We start from the raw sequence: 25,117 nt of genomic DNA, 5'->3' as shown, positions 1-25,117 counted from the left end.
ACATACATGTCATGACAATCTTTGTCTGGGTTGATAGTGACAGAAATGAAAAATCCAAGTGAAAACAAATAATCCAAGGTAGTCGTTGTAGATAGCCATCAGTACAAATTTTTTCTTTCTAAACTAAACAATATTTCCGCTCATACAATCGACCAACTTAGTCAAATGAAAAGAAGATAGAAACTGAATCCTCCAATGTCTAAATCGGATATAGTAACGAACTGTAGGAAGATATATTATCCAGAAGAAACCACATACATGAAACAATTAATCCTTAAGTGTGACAATATTGTCTAGAGTTGTCGCTATGTACTTAACCCTTTTGTGATCCTACCTATGTAATGCATTAACTAACATCAAAGTATTAACCATATCAAGAAAACTAACCCAAAAAACAGCGAAAGCTAAGCGTATCTCCATTACTTCCCTCCATGATTGTTCATTCAACCTCTCCACCCGTTTCTCGTAGGAACCCAAGAAACAAACATTTAGTTAACTTCCATATAACAAAAATCATTACCAAAGACATGTTTATATGTAGCATCTAACAGATCTTCGTTGTTGCAGTAACTGCTATGATAAATAGACCTCTAATATATACTAAACACGTGAATTACTCAGAAAAGAAAATTCAAGTAGGAAAACTAATTCTAATTATACAACAATAAAGTATAAAGTCAATGCCTCCTATGTGCATTTGGATATTACTTTGGGTTTCATACGCGACGAACTTTGTATGATGGATTGACTGCAACTTCAAGCATTTGAAACATCATTAATATTGCATCTTGCTTCGCCTAGCGGCTATCCTTTCTATGAGAATAATCATCTCTATCGCTGTCGAAACTAATATGTATTATATAACACATCAGTATTTGTTGACTGCAATGTGTAGAAAATAAAGAAACCCATAAAATGTAATGCTAAATTATCGCCAAGAGAGTATTAGCTGTTTTTACCATTCTCACATAATCTGAGTACAAAATGGAAGATCTCATAGAATACCAAAAGTTTTATGAACTGAATAAATTATATGAATTCTCAAACAAAGAGAATACCAAAAGTTTGGTGCTAACCAAATAAGAAATCATACTGTGTAACTAAGCATGCTCTTGAACTGGGTACCAGTTATAACTCTAAACATCACTACAAAATCATCTCCAAAATTAAGAAACCAAAACCCCCACTCATAACAGGGAGATGCCTGTGATGATGAATTTTAAATCATATTTAACAAAGATGGGTTATGGTTAGTTCAATTCATAGATAACGAAATTAGACAATTACCTGTTGAACCAGATATTCAGAATCATAAATTTTTGAACCCGAAATTTGTGAGAGATGAACGACCAAACTTAATATTCTTAAGGGCCTCATATTTAGAAAGATAGCATAGATCTGTGTTCACAAATGAGGGCCTCATATTTAGACCTCAACTTTTCTTGGCTAAGATTTTCTAAGCCACGATTGGGGAAATTATCCAGAGAAGCATTAAGGTAATCTAGCAGAACCTCATTGTCAATGGGAAGGTTGACCGCTTCATCGGTCAAATTATAAACCTATGCAAGCATAAGTGGTTGAAAAAATAAAAAGGTGTAGCGAAAGTAATAAAATGTGGTAGAGGAATAAGAAACACACCTATTAATTGTTGGTTTCTTTAGCGAAGTTCGGTTGCTTCTCGCGTCTTACACGAGAGTTCACCTTTAACCTTCTGGCATTCAGCTTCAAATGTTCGAATTTTTCTACGTGAATCGGTAGAGACCGCATGAGAAACTCGCGCAGTCTGTAATATCATGGGACGAGAGAAAATAAAGTGGTCAAAGTATGAAGGAGAAGTATATATCTGAGCAAAATTCAGATTTATAAAAGGGAAACTCACCAAAATTCCAAGTGCAAATTGGAAATCTGGAGTTATATCTGAGGAAGACCCTCGCAGAGATTCATGATTTAAGGAGGGAGCATCGCATATAGTGGAAACCTCCTAGCAAGTGCGGGTCAAATCATCATCACCAATAGCAGAAAAGGAATCCCTGGAGACACTAGACAATACAATTGATCCATGGAAGAAGTTGAGGCAGAGGTGTCAGGAGAAAGTAACTCATCATCTAGGGAGCAAGTTTTTGGAGGAGTTGGAGAAGATGTTGAAGAAGCGATCTTCCTCTTCTTCTTAGGGGTCACTCCTTTGTTGCGATTCTTAGCGGAAGATTTGGAAACAACTATTTTGCCTCTAGCCTTTGCTAGTGAGGGAACCTTTTCAACATTAGAAGGAGAATCTCCATCACTAGAATCGCTAACACTTTCCGCTACAACCTTCCCACACAGATAAATTTAAGAAATAGAGGCAACAATATTGTTAAAATATGAGAGAAGGTATTTCTTACTTCATCAGTGAGCGAAGGTAACGCAATCAGTTTGCTCCTCTTTGCATGTTTTGTATACTTACTCTTCAGCTTGGAAATCTGAAATCAAAGAAGGTTATGAGAAGATAAAAAAGAGCGAAATAAACGCACAAAACTTTAAAATAACATACAACGACATCCCTCTCAGGACATTTAAATTCCCTAGGAGCGTAAGTAGGAAAGCCCTCAGGAAGAGGATTAATTGACTTTTCAGCACTAAAACCAGTGATATCAGGACCTTCTAGGATGATAGGGTAAATATCCCAGCGAGTGTCATTTGAATTGCGTGCGGTGTTGTTGGTTGTATCATGAAAATCAACGTATCCCATAATCCTATTATCCTCTGCGATGCCATCTTTTCTTTCCAAGAGAATACCCCACCTAGATGACTCGTTCTTCATAATCATAACCTCGTAATGAGCAAAGAAGTTCTCAACTATATATTCAGCAGGGTTACTTTCTAAGTCAGCGTACTCCGCATTCCTTACTGTTTTGGGATAAAGAGACGCTAATCCAGCTGCACCACGAGCGTACTCCATCATGATCCTGATAGAATCACCGCTCAACTGATATACAGCTCGCGAAAACTTCTCATGAGATAAAAGTTTATAAAATAGAGGGGTCTGCCGGTTGAAGAGATGAATAGGAAGGCCAGCGAGAAGTTGTCCCACTGAGATAATGATCTTTTGATCACTCCATTGATCAATCGCAAACCATCTAGGGTTAAGTGTAGAAGTGGGTCCTGATGAAGGAGGAGCAGATAATGTAAAACCCTGGTTCTTGAATTCGACTTGCAGTCTTTCAAAATCAAGGGAGATTTTCCATCCTGGTTTCTTTACCATCTTAGGAATGGGAATGTATGTAAGAGGTAAAGAGAGAGAAAAATACAGATAATGACAAAGGAAAGGATCAAGATAATCTAGATAATCAGGATAATCAAGAAAACGCGAGGAAGGATCAATGGTCAGTCAAGAAAAGGAACATCAGCAGTAAAAAATATAAGGATAAAACTGCAGAAGATAGAGAAAAAAGAGAGTAAAAGAGAGAAGAAGGGAAAGCGTATAATAATATATAAATGATTTTATTTCCTTCTCCCGAGATTCCCTTATACGAGTGCATTAATGGAAGAGATGATGTGAAAGGACAGTTACGAGAATCAACAACGACGTGTCAAAAGGTAAACCATGGAAGATAACACGTGGTGTAAACAAGACCGAGATCCCGGATTATAATCAATTCTGAGAATACGAAAGGATAAGAAGGTGCGGCAAAATAAGCGACAAAATTTTCTCTCATCGCTCTTTCTTTCACAAAGACCACTAAGAAAAGAGGAAAAATATAGGGGTAAAATATCGCACACTTAGCTATCGTGCAAAATGATCTTCAGTAAGGCAGCGAATGTGGCATAAAGCATACCTCAAGTGACGAACCAGATGACGTCCCCTACTCACAAGTAAAGTGTGAAGAGTCACGTGAAGATAGAAATCATGTGCGAAACGAGACATTGTAAGCGTGCGTCATTGACGCGCGTCAGATCCAAAAATAGGGTCTTTATTAGATGTCTTCCACTAATATAAACTCATATATATATGACCAACCAACGTTGTATTGGGAGAGAGATCTTTTGATAGTTGAGATAGAGCTTTAGGAGAGAGAAAGTTATTTTCTTCCCAAATTAGGGTTTTATCTCATCATTTTGTATTGATTTCTAAACTTAATAAAAAAATTCTAAATGTTCTTCATCATGATTTCATAGTTAGATTCACATATTATTAGCAGGGTGTAGTTGTGGGATTTCCTGCAACTACAGAAACGATGATGGTAGAGTTGACAAACCTGTTTCCAGTGATTGTTTATTTGATTCATCGAGTATAACATAACAGGCACGAAATTACTCAGGTTTAAGAACAAAGGTAAATTCAAACATGGGTTGTAAAAATCAGAGCTATCGGTTCTGTTTTTTGGTCGGAATCGTCAGTTACATAGAGAAAGTTGGGTTATGGGAAGATGGGTTAAATGGGAGATGTAAATGGGTGAGATGTAATGGAGTATTAAAGTTAATTATGTGGGGCTGGAATGCATGAGAGGGCTGTATATCCTAATACTCTCTAATTAGATTGTCCACGTACAATTTTGATGGGCCAGAATGAATGAGAATCAAGTATTTAGTTTCAATTATCATCTAATTAGATAAATAGATAGATGAACCCCTGTTTCTCGTCTTTTTTGACAAATTTTAATTTACCGATCAAACAGAAAACAACCCACACTTATGTCGATTTTACTTCCATAAAGAGAGGTGGTAAGTCCTTGAAAACAAGAATCATAATAATATAGGTGAGAATATCATGATCAACCTGCTAGGTGAAAGAAACTAACCACTTTGGCTACATTGGCGATCTTTTTTCAATGTCGCACATTTTAAAGCCATGCAAGACTACTGTAAAAAATTGAGAGACAAATTTATTGCATCGATAATAGAAAAGAGTAGTTTGTAACACTCTTTTTAGATTGCTCTTGACTAGCAACTACAAAGAAGAAATTCATCTACTTCTTCTGAGTAATCTTTCTCATCACTAGATATCTAAATTCTCTCATGTTGTTAGATATCTAAATTCTCTCATGTTGTTAACAATGATAAAATCTAATGCGCGCAGCAAATTAATTAATGAAAGTTAAAGTATAAAAAATTGAAATTCAAGAAATTTAACGTTAAAGATTTTTTTATTTTATTTTTAAAAGGAAGCTTACAATTGCAGCTCCTATTGTTCATCGTCCTGATCATTTTCGTAAGCAACTAACTTGATCATTCCAACAACTTTGGTTATATTAAAATAAGATGTGAAACTTAAAAAAGAGGTTCTCAATTTAATAATATGAGAGGATTCAGTTTATAAGAACTGGCTTCGAATTCTTGTTTTTGGGTTAATTATTTTTTAACCCAGTACCCTATGTCTGGAAATAGTCTTCAATGGAATCCTTTCCATACTTCTCTTGACACCTTCTTAGTTCTCTCCAAAATCTCAGTAACACCGGTTAACTTTTATTCGGGAAACTCCTATGATTTGGAGCTAAAACCATCCATAACTCAATGACTCTCCATATATTTGTGGACCCTCAGGAATTTGGGGAGTCAAAAACGGCTAAAAACACAGTTTGTGAAAACCCAATAAGTAAAGCCCAAATAATCATCTACACTAAGTAAAGCCCAATACTAGAATCTTCTAGGCCTTCTTTACATCAAGTATTATCTAGAGAATTCTTTTCTCTAGAATTTTCTTGTAATATCTAAGTTGAGAGTGTAAAGAAGAGTCTAGATAGAACTATCTAGAGAAGTAAGTAGTTGGTCATGAAGCCTATAAATAGGCATAGGATGGATTCATTTGGGATCATCCAACAACAATCAAAAACTCAAGTGAGTAAACAAGAGTTAGAGTGAGAGCCAGAGTTTAGAGTAAGAGCCAAAGTGCCTCTTTGTAAACAACTAGTGTATGCCAAAGTTGCTACACAAGCCTCTTGTAATATTTTCATTTTCATATTAATATAAGCCTCACCTTTCAATTAACCAACCTCTCTTCCTAAATTCATTTTCATAAACCCATCACATTTCCGCATTGCGCCAACAAATTTGGTATCAGAGCAAACCTAACCCAGTAATCCTAAAACTCTGTCCATGGCAATTAACCAAAGTATTCAAGGTTTCAATTATGCCCAAAGTCTAATTCCAATTTTTGATGGTGAGAGTTACGATTATTGGAGTCTACAAATGAAGACATTATTCATTTCACAAGACCTATGGGATTTTGTAGAAGAGGGTTATAAAGTACCAGAGTCAGCAGAAACACTGTCGTCATGGACGGACGCAGAAAAAAAGGAGTATAAGGAAAATAAGAAGAAAGATGCTAAAGCACTACTGTTTCTTCAACAGGGCGTAAGCAAAGCTATTTTTCCTCGAATTTCGGTGGCGAAAACTTCAAAGGAGGCCTGGAATATTCTCAAAGTAGCATTCCAAGGATCAGAAAAGGTAATCTCCATTAAACTACAAAATTTATGGCGAGATTTTGATAAGTTATATATGAAAGAAAATGACACTATCCAGAACTTCTTCTCAAGAGTTACTGGCATAGTAAATCAAATCAGTAGTTATGGAGATACCATTGAAAATAAAAGAGTGGTAGAAAAAATATTAAGAAGCTTACCACTCAAATTTGATCATATCGTCACCGCCATTGAAGAGTCAAAAAATTTATCGACTCTCTCGGTACATGAATTAATGGGTTCACTCGAGGGGCACGAGAAAAGAATAAATAGGTTCGCGGAGAAACCATTGGAGCAGGCATTTCAATCAAAAATAAATTTAAGTGAGAAGAAAAATACAGAAGCCAGAAGAAAGCTCCAGAGGGGGATCATCATCCAACTCGCAGTACGAGGGAGGATCCACGTCAAATCAAGGTCCCAAAAATTTCTACCGCGGACGTGGAAAAGGAAAAGGAGGTTATAAAAACAACAACAACCAAAGGTACGGAAGAAATTACTCCTCAAATCTCCGTTGTAATGTCTGCAAAAAGTTTGGCCATGCAACCGAAAATTGCAAATATAAGTGCACCAAGTGTGATAAATTAAATCACATGGAAAAAGATTGTTGGCTTAATGAAGCCAATTATTCCGAGAAAAATGATTTCCAAAATCAAGTATTTTATTCCTGCCTCACCTCGCAGCAAGAAGTGCATGGTATATGGTATGTCGACAGTGGATGCAGCAGCCATATGACAGGAAACAAATAGTATTTTGTAAAATTGGAGGAATAAGAGATTCCACCTGTCAAGCTCGAAGATGGAAAGTTCCAGAATATTGAAGGAAGAGGAGTCATATCCGTACGTACAAGGTCCGGTAAAACTCGATACATATTTGATGTTCTTTATGTTCCTGGCCGAGCTCAAAATTTATTAAGTGTTGAACAACTTATAAGAAAAGGGTACTCACTATATTTCGAAGACGGAGAATGCACACTTTATGATAAAATTAATAAGCAATTTGTGGTAAAATTAAAAATGTCCAGAAATTTTGTCTTTCCCTTATCTATGCCATCAATTGAAAATTGTGCAATGAGTACCAACCATATTGACGAAGGAAAGCTATGGCATTTGAGATACGGGCATCTCAACTACAGATCCTTAAAGGTTCTGAAATCAAAAGGCATGGTAATTGGTCTTCCCAATATCGACGGTAGAGATAAAATATGTGAAGGTTGTATGCTTGGAAAGTTCCATAGATTTCCATTTACAAATAAATCGTGGAGAGCAAGAAGGCCCCTCGAATTGGTACACACCGATATCTGCGGTCCGACAAGAACAACTTCACTCAACAACAGAAGATATTTTCTCATATTCGTGGATGATTATACCAGGATGATGTGGGTGTATATTCTCGAGCAAAAGTCCGAGGCATTCCCTAAATTCCTAGAGTTCAAGGCGCTGGCAGAGAAAAAAAATGGTCACCAACTAAAGGTTTTCCGTACAGATCGTGGTGGAGAATTTACCTCAAATGAGTTTATCAACTACTGCAAAGAAAACGGTATTAAGAAGGAGCTTACCGTCCGATACACTCCACAAAAAAACGGCGTCGCAGAAAGAAAAATCGTACCATCGTGGAAATGGCTGGCAGCATGTTGAAAGCAAGGAAGCTACCCAACAGTTACTGGGAAGAAGCAGTCAACACGGCTGTCTACATCCTTAATCGTTCGCCAACAAAAGCAGTTCTCAACAAAACTCCATATGAAGCTTGGCATAAGTAAAAGCCCGAGGTAACTTCTTTTAGAATTTTTGGTTGTGTTGCATATTCACATATTCCATCTCAACACAGAGAAAAGTTTGATGAAAAAGGATAAAAGCTAATATTCATCGGATATAGCGAGGAGTCTAAAGCATATAGACTTCTAAAGCCATATACAAAGGAACTGGTAATATCAAGAGATGTAATCTTTGATGAATTCAAATCTTGGGATTGGAATGATGAACCAGATAACCACGAGTCTCCACTACTCATCGAAGAAGAGCCAGATCTGTCACACCAAGAAGAAAACACTCCACCAGCAAGCCCGAGATCTCCTAGTTCGACACAACAAAGTCCAAGTTCATCTGAATCAAGTGCCCCACCTAGAAAGGTGTGTTCCCTAAGAGATATTTATAATGCATCTAATTGTGCATTTATAGCATTAGAACCTCAAAAATATGAGGAAGCGTCAAAAGAAGAAAAATGGAGACATGCCATGGACGAAGAAATGCGAGTGATCGAGAAAAATAAGACATGGGAGCTTGTCAATCAGCCAATTGATAAAAAAATAATTGGTCTGAAATGGGTCTACAAGACAAAGTATAGTGAAGACGGTTCAATTCAAAAACATAGGCAAGGCTAGTTGCAAAAGGATATTCCCAGCAACCAGGAATTGACTACTACGAGACATTCGCCCCAGTCGCTCGCATGGAAACAATCCGAATGATGTTAGCTTTGGCAGCCCAACTAAAAATGAAGGTCTACCAATTGGATGTAAAGTCGGCGTTCCTAAACGGAGAACTTGAAGAAGAGGTGTACGTCGAACAGCCTCAAGGATATGTCTGCAAAAGAAAAGAAAAAATGGTATATCGTCTCCGCAAAGCACTATATGGTCTCAAGCAAGCACCGCGTGCATGGAACAACAAAATCGACAAGTATTTTCGAGATAATGGATTTGAGAAAAGTCCAAGTGAGCCATCACTCTACATCAAAAAACAAGGTACAGATTTTCTAATCGTCTGTCTCTACGTCGATGATTTAATTTATGCCAGTACAAAACAAGAGATGGAAGAAAAATTTAAGAAGGAGATGATGAAAGAATATAAGATGACAGACTTAGGACTTACGCGATATTTTCTTGGGATTCAAGTAAAACAATCTCCAGAAGAATTATTCATTTCCCAAGAAAAATATGCAGAAGACTTACTGAAAAGGTTCAACATGATGGATTGCAAACCAATTGCAACTCCAATGGGTACCAATGAGAAATTGGTAAAAAATGATGGAGCGACAAAAGTTGATCCAACCTTATTCAGAAGTCTAGTCGGCTCACTGATCTACTTAACAAATACAAGGCCAGACATCGTCAATGCTACCAGTATCTTTTCTCGGTATATGAGCGAGCCAAGCAAGTTACACTTTGCAGCTGCAAAGAGAATTCTTCGATATATCAAGGGAACAAAGAATTTTGGCATCAAGTATACAAGAGAAAAAGATAATGATTTAATTGGCTTCACAGATAGCGATTGGGCAGGTTCTATTGAAGACCGAAAGAGCACATCATGCTATGTTTTTTGTATGGGAACAAAAGTTATCTCTTGGAGTTCTAAAAAACAAAGTACGGTGGCACTATCGTCAGCCGAAGCAGAGTACATAGCATCAACAAGTGCAGCATGTGAAGCAGTATGGTTGAGAAGAATAATGACCGACCTACAACAAAGGAAAAAGCCGACAACTATCTACTGTGACAACATGTCTACAATTGCAATGACAAAAAATCCAGTCTTCCACGGAAGGACGTAGCACATAGAGCTACGAAATCACTTTATCAGAGAGCTGGTCGAAAACAAGGAAATTGAGCTCCAATTTTGTCCAACACAAGAACAAAATGCTGACATCTTCACAAAAGCAGTCAAAGTGGACAAATTCAATCATTTTAGAGAAAAACTTAACATCACAAATTAAGAGGGGGTGTTAAAAACATAATTTGTGAAAACCCAATAAGTAAAGCCCAAATAATCATCTACACTAAGTAAATCCCAATACTAGAATCTTCTATGTAATGACCCGTCCCTCCACCGATATTGTCCCCACTTAGCCAGTGCGGTTATCCGGCAGTGTGGGGTTTTCAACGGGCATTGCTGCGGTAATCCAGCAGTAACTTCCCGGATGGTCACCCATCCCTGGATTGCTCCTGCCCGAGCACGCTTAAATGCAGAGTTTTCTGCCAACTCTGGAGCCAATTGTGCTGAAAAGGCCTCGGTGTTAGGGAAGGACAAATCATTACTTATATTCCTTTCGGCCAACCACTGCCGAATATCGGGGTTACAATACCACCACCTTAAATTGGAGCCGTCCTCGGCTCCAGAATATATTCGCAAGCTCAGATCTCCGATGTTCCCTACCCCTCATGAGAAGCACCTGGAACAACCCCGTCCAGCGTACCTTCTCACCCTCGGCAGGTGAACCATCGTCGGCTCTGATACCATTTGCAATGACCCGTCCCTCCACCGATACTGTCCCCACTTAGCCACTGCGGTTATCCGGCAGTGTGGGGTTTTCAACGGGCATCGCTGCGGTAATCCAGCAGTAACTTCCCGGATGGTCACCCATCCCTGGATTGCTCCCGCCCGAGCACGCTTAACTGCAGAGTTTTCTGCCAACTCTGGAGCCAATTGTGCTGAAAAGGCCTCGGTGTTAGGGAAGGACAAATCATTACTTATATTCCATTCGGCCAACCACTGCCGAATATCGGGGTATTACAATACCACCACCTTAAATTGGAGCCGTCCTCGGCTCCAGAATATATTCTCAAGCCCAGATCTCCGACGTTCCCTGCCCCTCATGAGAAGCACCTGGAACAACCCCGTCTAGCATGCCTTCCCACCCTCGGCAGGTGAACCGTCGTCGGCTCTGATACCATTTGTAATGACCCGTCTCTCCACCGATATTGTCCCCACTTAGCCACTGTGGTTATCCGGCAGTGTGGGGTTTTCAACGGGCATCGCTGTGGTAATCCAGCAGTAACTTCCCGGATGGTCACCCATCCCTGGATTGCTCCCGCCCGAGCACGCTTAACTGCAGAGTTTTCTGCCAACTCTGGAGCCAATTGTGCTGAAAAGGCCTCGGTGTTAGGGAAGGACAAATCATTACTTATATTCCATTCGGCCAACCACTGCCGAATATCGGGGTATTACATTCTAGGCCTTCTTTACATCAAGTATTATCTAGAGAATTCTTTTCTCTAGAATTTTCTTGTAATATCTAAGTTGAGAGTGTAAAGAAGAGTCTAGATAGAACTATCTAGAGAAGTAAGTAGTTGGTCATGAAGCCTATAAATAGGCATAGGATGGATTCATTTGGGATCATCCAACAACAATCAAAAACTCAAGTGAGTAAACAAGAGTTAGAGTGAGAGCTAGAGTTTAGAGTAAGAGCCAAAGTGCCTCTTTGTAAACAACTAGTGTATGCCAAAGTTGCTACACAAGCCTCTTGTAATATTTTCATTTTTATATTAATATAAGCCTCACCTTTCAATAAACCAATCTCTCTTCCTAAATTCATTTCCATAAACCCATCACATTTCCGCATTGCGCCAACAAAAACCACTGTGGTAAAATTAAACGGATTCTCCATCCGACCACTCAATGTCCGGATACCCATCCGACCACTCAGTGATCGGATTACATTTCCTTTTTAATTTAAAAAAAAACTCACGAAAAAGCTTCTTTTCTTCCATTTTTCATGGAAAAAAAATGGTTCTTCCCGTCTGAGTTTCTCCTTCTCAAGTTTATCTTCAGTTTCGTTGATTTATCGCTCTGATTCATCTTGGTTTATTGCTTCTTTGAAAAAACAAGTCCAAAATCTTCTCTACTTCTTCATAGAAGATTTCCAATGACATCAGGTGTTAGGGTTTCTCAAAAACTGAAATATCAATTTAGAGATCGATTGATTGATTGGTGTTGTTTACCTCATTAAATCAATTGGTTTTTAGTGTTCTAAAGCTAGTATTTGATGATTTTATAGTGTTTGATGACTAGGGTTTACAGCCATACTCTATGATTGATTTGTCATCTATTTTTTTTTTAGTATATTTGAATGTAATTGGTGATAAATTAACATGCATGTTAACTGTTCGATGAAATTCCTCGTAGAAATATAGTTTATTCCACATGCATGATGACTTTCAAATTCTTCTTTGTAGAATGACCCATATGGTTGTTTAGGGCTTACCCAATTACTTGAAGGGGCTTACCCATGGTGTTAGTTTATACTCTGTAGGTTCTGACATAACTCACCACAATTAGACCTTAACATCTTCTTTGCTTTGTATCATAGGTTGGCTATATGGCTAATTAGCTTAAATGGTTAGTTGCAATATGAAAATTATTTGGTTGGTAGTGAAAACATGGTCTCTTTATCTGTACAGTACATAGTTTTTCAGCAATGATATCAGTTATCTATGTCTGTCCATGTATATAGTTTCATAATCATTTGCTTATTAAGTTCTGTAGTTTATTAAGTTCCACCATTTTTGTCTTTCTTGAGCCATATGGCTACGTGTATAACTTGTATAATGCAGAGTGAGTGGCCAAAATTTGTGTATAACTAGAACAGTAGGTTGTTTTTCTTATGACTTCATATTATGAGTGGATATGTAGATAATCCCTTAGATGAAATCTGTTTGTGAGGGTCTCCAATGGTTCATATGATTAACTGATCAGTTATTTTTTCTTTTTGTGCAGAGTGAGTGGCCAAAATTTTCGGCACAGCTGTATGATTTGGACTTCAAAAAAAGTAATGAGTTTTACATCAGCCAACGCACCCTACAAATGGATAATACTGCATTGCGAAGTGATAATATGACACTGCGAAGTGAGAATATTGCTTTGCAAAATGATAATACCGCATTGCGAAGGGAAGTTGATTCGCTACGACAATGTCTTGATGTTCATACTCAAACACAATGTTATCATCCTTCCGAGGAAGAACCTTCTACTCAAGATTGTGGTCCAGAAACTCAGAATACACAACCTTCTCAACATTTCATGGCATATGGAGAATATGCATCTTTGCTTAGCTCAAACTCAACAGATTTACTTTCACTACATGGTTATGATAAAAATTGAGTTCACATTACAGTTCTCTTAAAAGTTAGATTACTGGAGTCCGAAGTTTAGAGATTATGTTATGTGATGATTTTAAATTTGCTGAACTAGTTTGAGTGTTCCTTCCAAGCTCAACTCTATGGATTTAGTTAGTGTCTTGGTACTGTGTTGTTCTTGTTGCTCGCTTTAAGTTCCTCGAGTCCTGTAATCTCTATCTTTGATATATGTTGTAACAAGTGCTAGATCTTCTTCTAAAATATAATTTGGAGCTCTCATTTGAAGTAGATTTGTAGAAGACTGGCTAGAATAGATTGAGAGAGAGAACAACAAATAATTCTTCTAAAATATAATTTGGAGCACTCATCCACTGACTGAGTGACCGGATGACAGAATAAAAAATAAAAATATCCCAACACTTAGTGTCCAAATGACGTATCCGGTCATTCAGTGACCGGATGGACTACTCCACAACCTAATTCACATATCCGTAGAGTACCATCTGGGCTTTAGAAAGATATGGACCTAAAATCTACCCATAATGACATTTTTTATCCATAAAAATTGGATGATCTGAAAGATATGGATTTATTTTTACTCCATAGGAGTTGCCCTTCTATGATCGATCTTCTTGAAATTTGGTGAGTTAAATGCTACAAAATTAACATATATTTATCGAAAATTTTGTAGTCGTAAAAAATAAGTATCACATGCTAAGTCATGAAAGTACATTAGCTTTTGTATTTTATAATTTTGCAAGTGTCAAGTGTGCGTGACTTGAATATCATTCCAGCATCACGTGAATCTAGAGAGTACAGATCAATAAGTATAATTAATCCTAAGGGTTTTCATGCGTGGACGTAGGCCTTTGTTGTCAAACCACATTATCTCCTATCTTCTCCTTTTATATCTGATTTTATACTAATCATATTTTATGAGTGCGAACCATTTGCTTTTGCTTTGTAAGATTGCTCATAAACTTTGGTCTTCTCTTACACCTATAAGAGTTAGGCATGAGTATATCCCAGTATGTACGCAAAAGCAATGTCATGGTCCGCTAACGGCTTCACAAAATCAAGACAGGTTATCTGGAATTTCATTCCGGCTGAAGTTGTATTGTTTTATGGTGGAGTGTAATAAAAGAGTGTTCGACGAAGAACAGATACGAACTTGATTGTTGGGGCAAGATCGATCTCCGGTTTTGAATTGGGAAGATGTGTTTATGTAATCTCTCTACTTCTTGTAGACTTTGTAAATTCTCCTTTGGAAATTCTTTTCTCTAATAACTACTACTCTTTTCCAATCAAAACACAAAAATGTAGTGTTTTTCTTCATAAAAATAAGTCTCATATGAACTTGGGTGAGATGTAACCATATTGGCAACGAAAAGCATCTTTTTTCAATTGAACAAGACAAATAAGTGCAACATTTTTATTTTTCGACCCACGCGCACGCGGGTATCCAGAGGAACCACATTATTTCGTTCAGGTATTCTTTAAGCTTAAAGTCATGCAAGACGATAAAAACTTGAGACATATTTATTGCTTGTGCCCGATCTCACAACCACAAAGAAGAAATTCATCAAGAAACTCTTCTCATTATTATTCCTCAACACCGAATATTGACTTCTATACGGATGTTGAATAGGGGATTAGCATGTGACGAGTTAACGGCATACTAAAATACTCGGTCAAGCCTGACTGAACAAACTTTGCTCGGATATTTTCTTCATCATCATCGATAGTTGAAACACCAAGGATGACACATTGAATTCCCATCTCGCGAATTCTTCCGGTGGCCTGCATAAATTATATTCGAATATTAACATAAAATTGAAAAAAAAATTAGTTTAGTACTCTTTAACTAGTGATTGTAAATTTAAACGGCAGAAGTTGAGAATGAAATGGAATATGTGGTTAATAATTAGACATATACCTCGGCTCCATTAATTTCTGGCATATAGTAATCCATGAGGATTACATCAAATCTCATTCCTGACTCAAGGAGGCGCACCGCTTCGTGGCCACTCTCAACCGCCCGAGTTTGGAAACCAAGAGCTCTTAGGTGGAGACTGTGAATAATACGAATGGCTTCAGAGTCATCAACAACGAGTGCCGTCCTTGGGCTCAAGGGTACAGATCCCTTACATGCAGCTTCATTTCCCGAGTTAGATTGTGGTGCACCCATTTCAGGCAGTTGAGACTGAACCTCGATCAACAACGTATGCCTGAAATTAGAGAAAGGGCATGTGGTAGTGTACTTAGAAATTAAGAAGAGGCACAACACAAAGGCCCATTGGGCCTAACTTACATGACACCCTGGAACATTTTTCTTTTTAAACTAGACTAACTACATGACTTACTCAAGATGGAGTCCCCCGCAAAACCCGAACATGCATTTTTCATTCATTACCTAATTTAGCTGGAATTATGATATAGGCAGGCTTAAGCTAGGTCTAAATCATATGTTCACGCCCTGCTAGCTTGTTAAGCCAGCCGGCCCGGCCCTAACCAAAATTTCTAAGTTTGGCCACAGTGTGACTAAAAGCAGGAACATGCAATAACTAACAACAAGTAAATCTCGATGAAGCTAATGAGGGAGTATTGAAAAGGAAGAAAATGAAAATGCCATTTTAGAGCAACATCATGCCGACATTGCTAAAGGTAGTAAGAAAGTTGTCAATGGTTGTTCCATTTGGAAAGTGAAACTCTAAATACTACCAACAAGTAACAATGAAATAAAACCTGTGATAGAATAGAGAGAGCAAGCTATATATAGCTTATAAATATTTTGACCCCAATGGATGTAGAAATGTGTGTGAAGAAAGAAGAAACTAACCACAAAGATCAATCAGCTAGGGAAGACGACGCGACAACCTCATTCAAGAATGAATTGGTCTCTGAATCTCTCGTTTCCTTATATAATATCCAGAATGAGTAATCTGGCATTAATAAGAAATCTTGGGGCGACAAAAGTTTTAGGGATCATCAACTTGGTTTCTAGGAGTAATTACTAGGTCATGACGTGCTGTAATTTATATGACAAATATAATTTGTATTAAGATTTTTTTCTCATTTTTGTTTGAATAAAATCTTACTTTTTGCAATACTGATAAAACCTTTAAATATTGCATTCCTGTGAAGATTCGAAATTAAAACTTTAGAAGATTTCCTTTGCGTATCCTACGTGAGTTATAATCCCAAAGGTGTCACTCTCCATCCACACAAAACCCGTTCAAATAAAAGTAATACAAAAACCCCAAATAATCTAAACAGTCTAAACTGCCCTTCCCCTAATTCAGACCAAAATAACTAAAGAATAAACCACCCACTGTATCTTCATTCGTAAACCCGAAAACGACCAACAAAAAAAAAACCCATTAAACTCCCTTCCCTAAAAATCCAAAAACTCTCAGATCTGTGAAAATCATCACCGATTTTTGATTCTCTCTTTTTTCAATTCTTACTTACTTTAACTAGTGAAACATAATTATGAATCGAATCATGTCTAAACCTAATTTCTGACCTAAATCGTCTCAAAACACAAGATGGTGAAGAAACAAACTCAACAGAAGAAAAAGAAAGATGAAAAATTAAACAAAGCAGTGGAACAAATTCCAAACAGTAAATCGAAGAAAATATTCCAAAAGGTAAGAACCATATCAACTAATTTTGTATGCACTATTTTTTTGTGAAGTAAATTTTGTCGTATTTCTCATTTGTCAATTCAAAACTGTGTTGATGGTGTTATTCTTTTTTTTGGTGAAATCAACATGAATCAATGATTTTTGGTTTGGTTTCATCAGTGATTTTTATAATTAGGTTTAAGTTTGGTTTCATCAATAATTTTTGCAATTAGGTTTAGGTTTGGTTTCATCGGTGAATTTTTATATGTTTTCATGTGTTTGTAGCTATTAATTAGGTTTAGGTTTCATTTGTTTTCATTTTATTATTCACGGTTCAATTTTAAAATTTCTATTGGTGTGTTTATTTGATGTTTGTATGATGAAACCATATTTTGTTTCACCATTTCTACCTTGGTTTACATATACTTGAAACCAATTTTTTGTTGGTGTGTTTACTTAACTTTTGTTTAATGTAACCAGATTTGGTTTTACCATTTCTGTTTATGGTTTACATATGTTTGAAACCAATTTTTTATTGGTGTGTTTACTTAATGCTTGTTTGATGTAACCGGATTTGGTTTCACCGTTTCTGTTTATGGTTTACATATGCTTGAAACCAATTCTGATGGTGTTTTTACTTAATGGTTGTTTGATGTAAATAAATTTGGTTGACCACGTTTAAGAGATCGATGACACAATTAATCAACCAGAAACGTACAAATTCTAAAAGCTATACATGTTGTGAGCAAAAAGGATAAGTTAAAATCCAATTATGTTGATTTTGAAATGCTAAAATCAACTATGTGTGTTTGTAATTTGTGAATCAATTTCTTTTTCGGGTGCTTGAAATATTTGTTTGTAATTTCAGGTGAAATTTTGGAGTTCATTTCAGCTATTGCATGAAGAGCTTGTTCAAGGGAAAATGAAGTTTCTGAAGAGGGGATATCATAAAAGATGGGAAACATGAGAGCAAAGTTTGCATTCAAAATCCTGATGGCAAAAGCAGATCAATGAAAACATTGGTGTAAATATCAACTAGTTGTAATACTTGTTAGAAAGTTGTGATAGCATTTGCAACATTATATATTTCCTGTCAAAATGCTTATAATATTTTCTAAGAGATTTCAATTGCTTATGAATGGTTTCAACCGTTGAATTCATTTTTTCTTGTCGAATTGATTTAGTTGTGTGTTCGATTTCAAACCAAACTTAAAAGAGATTTAAACTCATGTGTGATATAGGAACCATGTTTAAATGAAGTTTCAACTGTAAGTCTGTGCTAGTTCATCCGTAAAAGAAACATCTTGATGGTAAGTACAACTACCAATAACTGTATGTAAGAAAGTAAGGTACAAGTACAATGTTCGTATGGCAAACGAAACCAAATAAACAACAATAAAAAATGATGAAACCAAAAAGGATTCCAACAAAAAATGATGAAACCTATTTTGGTTCCAGCATAAATACGATGAAACCGATTATGGTTTCATCATAAATAAGATGAAACCATAATTGGTTTCATCAGAATTCATCAGTAGCTGCACTTCATTTAAGCTTCATTTCTTCTCTAGTTTACAGCATCATCTCTTGTAACACAGCTCTACATAAAAACAACTCTACTTTCAGGCAAAACCCAGCTGCACTATCCACCTTCAATTGCTTCAACTCCAGCTGCACTATCCACCAGGCCCTATTCTTTGCATCTTAACCTGCACTTCCAATTCCAACCCTATAATCCACAACTCCACAATACTTTCCTGCTTTTCCTAGCATTCATCTATTTGTGAATCTTCTCAATCATTCATTCAAGCCAACATCATTGTATCAACAACCTCATTCTATTCTTTCAACCACCAGGCCATCAATTCAATTTATTTCTTTCTTCAGTCACAGCCTTTGTCCATCAAACCAACACTGCCATCTTCTATTCCATTTCCTTGTCTGCAACACAGACCAAAACCATTTCAGTCGCCTGCACAACCCCATTTGCATATGCCACCTGCAGCTGCTCAGGTAACCTGCAATTCATTCATATACAACACCAATTGCATTTCAAACTCAGGCCACTTCCACCTGCATCTCTTTGCTGCCTCAAAAACCTGTTAACAATCACACATCAACCACAAACTCATTGCACAACATCCACAACTTACTCATTCCAACATCTCATATTCAAGCTTCTGCCATTCTCCAACTCCATTGCACCAAAACCATCTCTAAATCCTCCATCGACTGAATCTTCTCTATGACAAACTCTATCCAAGAGCCTAACCCATAGCACCATCAGTTCACATACATCACATAATTCTTCAGTTATAGAAACCCCCACTTCAATTCAATCATTATCCTCTTCCATACTTCGATTTCAGGAAAAACCTGTTCATAAATTCATCACAACAAGACCTCGATTTCATATCAAATTCGTCGTGGTAGCAGCAACTGGTTCTGCAACTTCATCATCACCACCAGCTACAACTTCAGTTCTTCTACTTCTTCCTTGTAAGCCTTCTCTCAACCATAAATTCCTCCAATCCCCATCTTTTTCTCCATTCATCTCAGATATCTACATGAGCAGCAGAAACCAAACCCTAACCAATTTCCATCGTCAGAACCTCAATTTCACCAGCAACAACCTAATTCACATCTTCACATCAATCTAACTCAACTCTGAGTTTCAATTTCTGAATCAACCCCAGACGAGATGCAGATCCAATTTCTTGCAATCTCAGATTCAACCCATCTTAAATCTGTTTCAAATCCATCATCTCTATCTTACCCTTTTCACATCTCCCAATTCTCGATCTATTTCTCGATCAACAGCAACGAGATTTACTCTCAATCTCTTGAATCAGCGCCGTTCTTTTCTGCTTCTTCATCTCTGTCTCGATCTAATTTCAGGTGATAACAACGGCAACTGCTGCTTCTTCCTTTCTCAGTTTTAGGGACTTGAAATGAACGATTGAGAAAAGAATTTCTCGATTTAGATCTCTCGGCTTTAATAACAACAACCGTTTCTCAATGAACAAACTAAATTTACAGGGAATTACAGGGAAGTGATGTGTCGGGTGAGAATAAAATTGTTGTTGGTGTTCGTGGAGATCCATTGTTGCTGCTGGTGATGATGGTGGTGGGATAAGGAGTAGGAAAAAAGAAAGAAAAAAGAAATCAGAGAAGAAGAAGAAGAAAAGATGAAAGGGTACATTTGGGTTTTTTTAAAATAAAAAAAGTTAAATTTGCTCATTATCATTTGACTTGGGGTTTTTGTCCCAGTTTTATTTGAAACGGTTTTTATTTGGTAGAAATAATATGACCGGTTTTTTCTTATCACTAGTTTGTTCACCTAGGGGTTTTGTCACTAGTTTTGTATATATATATATATATATATAATGATTGTGAGAAACTATCCATTTAAACATAATAGTATGAATAATAACACATGCCAAATATATACTTTTCCGGCTTTGAGAAGTCGTACTAAAGAAAGACTCAAGAAAAAGTTGTTAATATAAAATACGCATACGTGGTTCTGAATTATATTCCAAACTCAGGGATGAATGTCAGTTGGTTTACCTCGGCTTTCCACTGAATCCGACACAAAAATTATTCCAAGAATTTTAGACGGTCAATCAATTCGACATGATGAGTTGGTTCGTTATGGACTGACCGACTTGGTATTCTTTTTTTGTCGGTCAGTTTCACATAACCAGTTAAAAAAGAAAATAAAACAAATTTCTTCTGCGATAGAATATTAAAATTTGAAAAATTTCTTGTTTTTAAGTCTGACAATAATATAAAAAATTAAACTTCGATTAACATGCCTTGGATCAACGACAATAAATGCATGTTATAAGGTTTGGTTTGGTTTGGTTTGGTTCATAAACAAGTACTAGGTTATGGGAATATATCAGGTATGCGTCTGATTTATCGGTTTAAAGGGCGTTTTCTAGGTTAGGTTGTAAATTTTGTCACAATATAAATTTTAAGTCACGGACATGAAAATTCTCGAGCCATGACTGATAATTAGTTCAAAACTAATTTTTGGAATCTATGCTATGTTGAAAATTTTGGCTGAAGAAGACAATTTTATGTAACAAGCAAGTTCGGGAGAGAGCCAATTCCGATTTATGCATTATAGGTCATATATATACATATAAAATATATGCTTGGCAAAAAGATAATAACATGTGCCAAAAAAGTTACTCTTCCCATCCTGGGAAGCCATATTAAAAAATGATAACCAAAAATTTGGAACTTTTAGGATAAACAATAATTTGTTTACCTCGAGTTTTCACTGAATCAGAAAAAACTACTTCCAAAAATCTTAGTCGATCAATTGATCGGATGAGTTGGTTCGGTTTGGACAGACCAAGCTAGTGATTATTTTTTGGTTGTTCAATTTCACATAATCATGATTAAGAAAATATTTAATTTTTTATCCAAGCAGTAAAAAATAGAAATTTTCTCGTTTTCAAGTCTTATAACAGTAGAAATTTTTGATTAACAAACAATTTTTATACCGTGGATTAAAGGGCTAAAACCAAATTCGAGGAGACAAACGATTATAATTATATGTCGTAATTTTCAACTTTGTTTATTAACAAGTACTATGCTAAGGGAATATATTGAACCTATAATTGGGGGATACGAATTACTTCCCCCAACCAATAATGTTTGCTAAGGGGTGTTTTGGGGGATAAAAATACTAAAATACCCTTCCCTCAAAATAAAAATCAAAAAACTTAAAATCAAAAAACAAAATCATATTCCCCGTTTTCACCTCTTATTAATCTCTTTTAGGGTTAGGGCTTTGTCACCTCTTATTAATCTCTTTTAGGGTTAGGGCTTTGAAACATAAAAATTCCCGATTCCCTTTCAAATTTTAAAGTTTCCCCACTGCTTTTCAAATTGTCTTCTCCTTCTCTGCCGGCTCCTCTCTTTGAAATCGATTTTTTTTTTTTACATTCAGAAGTGATGAAGACCATGCCGGAAGTGATGAATATCATGCCGGAATTGATGAATATCATACCAGAAATGATGAAGACCATGCTGGAAGTGATGAAGACCATGCCAGAAGTGATGAATATCATACCGGAAAAGATGAAGACCATACCGGAAATAATTCTTTTTTACATCGCCGGAAGTGATGAAGACCATGCCGGAAAATGGTGTCGGCATGCTTGGTAACTATCATTCAATGCCGTAACTAAGTGCCGGCATGCTCGATAAAAATCTATCAATGCCGGTACTCAAGTGAAAAAAAAAATTCAAGTTTCTGGATACTTTACATCATGTGTCGGCAAAGAAATTCAAGCAACATACCATGCCGGTAGCTGTACCGACATGCTCGAGAAGTAACAGACTGTGCCGGAAGTTGACTAAAAACCAGGAAAAAAAAATCAAAACGAACTGAAATTCAATTTTCTAGTAGTGGCAAACATTTATGAAAATTTCCAATAGTTGCCTCCATGTTTTTTTGGTTGAATACCATGCCGGCACCGAGCTTTTTCAGCTGTAAAACTGGTGGATTCAAAGAAAAAAAAAATCAAATTTTCAACCTCTTAGCAACAATTCTCTCTTCACAATCATCCTTCATTTAGCAAAAAAAGTTCCCTCTCAAATATTTTTTCCCTCATCTACTCTCACCTCACTTACCCAAATTCAAATAAAAATGAACGCTAATCATTTAACAAATAGTTAGATTTTTACTAATTTTAATTAACCACTAAACCTGATTAGTGAGGGGTAGATTAGGATTTACAAAAATATTTAGATAAGGGGTGACCCTGATTGGATATTTGGATCCAGTTTTTGTCCTTTTCCTTTATCCCCAATTAGTTTTGATATCCCCCAATCGTGGGTTCAATATATCAATCACGCTCATATTTTAGATTTGAGTGGTATATTTTGGGCTAGGATTCAAATTTTGGATCACATGAAATTTGTATAATAATTTTGAGTCACAGGGTATAATTTTGGTGAAAACTAGCTCTTTGACAACATGCCACATTAAAAAATTTGGTTGAAAATAAAATTTATTGATTCAAATGTAAACTCTAAAAAGCGAGACAAAATCAGGTCACAAGTAATTTCTTAGTCAAGTAAGAGAGTTAGCGCAACACATAAATTTTGAACAACGGGACAAAATCAGGTTACAAGTAATTTTTTAGGCACATTGTCACGAAAGAGAGCCATCGTCTACGCCATAGGATATGGTGATTGGGAGCGAAACTTGAGTAACAATGCAAATGTTTAGCCCTTAAGCTGGTTTAATTATTTCTCACACAACTGTGTAGAGATCACTTCATCGATTCATATTTATAATATATGTTACATAATAAGAAATTTACAAAAATAAGTATGCATCAAAAATATGATCAAAAGAATAGAAAGACTAGAAAACATGACAAAACAACTAGTTAATTTATTAACCAGATTAACTTAATAGACATGCTGACACATTTTTCATTTCATCGTACACATAGAATAAAACCCGATATTTCTTCATGGTATACTGGAGCTAAGTTAGAGTTTTTTTTTTCTCCATGACTATTGAAGGAGAGCAACCCTCAACAATGGCATCTCCCGGCATCACCTCCCCTGTTAAGGATTCAGGGTCTCTCCAACTAGTCCTTATTATGTTCATCTCGCTGACAATCCCACCACTTTGATTTTTCCCCCTCTGCTAACCAGTGACAACTATTGTATCTGGGTAAGGGGCATGACAAAAACCCTAAGTGCATAAACCAAGCTCGATTATATCAGTGCTTCAGTTAAGAAACCGACAGACCCATCAGATATTCCATATTGGACTCAGTATGATGATTTGGTTGGTCGTTGGGTCTCCAACTCAGTGGATCCAGAAATCAGACTAAGTATCATGTCCTTTCCTTCTGCTCGAGATCGGTGGTTGGATATCAAAAATCATTTCTTATCACTCAATCAAGAAAACCAAAATGTTGTGATGTATTTACTCGTCTCAAGTCACTGTCCGATCAAATTGATTCTTTCCGGCCACATGAACCATGTATCTGTGGATCAGGAAAAATCTTTATGGACAATCACTATCAAGACAGATCCATGGAGTTTCTTCAAGCACTTTATGATCGATTTGCTTCTCTATGAAGTCGGTGTCTGTTGATGGAGTCGATGTCGTCTGCTGCCAAGATATGAAATTTGGTTAGGCAGGAGGAAGAAAAACAATGTATTAACTCCTCTTTTATTACTCAAACTGAATCCGACACATTGAATGTATCTCGTAGTGATCCCAACTATGTAAGACCAAATCAGAGGTCTTTCTCCAACAGTGGAAATAAGAACGACACCAATAAATATCCACGACCATTTTGTGACCACTACATCAAGCATGGACACCCCAATCTCACTTGATGGAAGCTGAATGTTTATTCAACAGACCTGCCAAATCAAAGACATCCCGAATTTCATGCATATGTTGTTGTTGCTGCTCGTACAACTGCTGTTCCGGACATTATTGATGATCAGTATGTTCGTCTCTTCTCCTTAATTGAACTAGAAACTGCATGCTATGACATGGCTCTATCTGGATCGTAGATAATGGTGCGACTCAACACATCTGCTCATCCCTTTTTCTATTCATGTTATAACTTACTTACAAAACCGATCTGCTTCAATTACCAGATGGATCAAATGTTTGTGTGACACATATTAGAATTGTTCATTTATCTCCCACTATTAAAGTGCTTGATGTTTTCCATATCCCAAGTTTCAAATTAAACTTGATCTTTGTCATTCAACTTACAAGCACCGCCAATTGTTGTATAAAAATTCTCACACCAATCTTGCATCTTTCTAGACCGTCAAACGAGCAGAGAGATTGGATGAAGTAGGAATTTCTGACCTTTACCATTTCAGTTTTCAATCATCTGTTTTATATTTAACTGAAAATAATCCATTTGATACATCGTACTACCGTCTTCTCCATCCAAGGGTGGATTGTTCTCAGTTTTTAGATCGTGAATTTGTTTACATTCATTCTCCGTTTAAGCACTTATGTGATGTATTCCCAAGGGCAAAACAATCTCGTTTTAAGTTAAATTAAAGTTTTTCTGCATTTAAGCATCCATTTCAATTAATTAATGTTGATATCTGATGGATCCTATGGACGTTACATAGTACTGATATTGTCCCAACTTCCATCACCTTTGGTCAGACAGGTGTGGGGTTTTAATCTAAAAGGC

General features: G+C 36.6%; 1 protein-coding gene across 1 annotated transcript; it reads right to left on the bottom strand.

The window, feature by feature from the left end:
* Nucleotides 1-14,904: 14,904 nt before the first annotated feature.
* Nucleotides 14,905-15,603, bottom strand: LOC113329801 (two-component response regulator 24-like). Its single transcript, XM_026576628.1, has 3 exons — nt 15,587-15,603; nt 15,212-15,503; nt 14,905-15,075 (listed from the first exon to the last, which is right to left on the bottom strand). Exons 1-3 carry the CDS (start codon nt 15,601-15,603, stop codon nt 14,905-14,907), a joined length of 480 nt encoding a protein of 159 aa, XP_026432413.1.
* Between the last annotated feature and the right edge of the window lie 9,514 nt (nt 15,604-25,117).

The sequence above is a fragment of the Papaver somniferum genome, unplaced genomic scaffold (genome assembly GCF_003573695.1).
Source record: "Papaver somniferum cultivar HN1 unplaced genomic scaffold, ASM357369v1 unplaced-scaffold_117, whole genome shotgun sequence".
In the NCBI taxonomy this organism is placed as follows: Eukaryota; Viridiplantae; Streptophyta; class Magnoliopsida; order Ranunculales; family Papaveraceae; genus Papaver; species Papaver somniferum.
This window is presented reverse-complemented; position numbering and strand designations above follow the sequence as displayed.

What these genes read in the sequence shown, in the direction of transcription:
- LOC113329801 (XM_026576628.1), bottom strand. An exon ending in CAGAAATTAATGGAGCCGAG is followed by an intron (nt 15,076 to 15,211) that starts GTATATGTCTAA and finishes TAATTTATGCAG; the next exon opens with GCCACCGGAAGAATTCGCGA.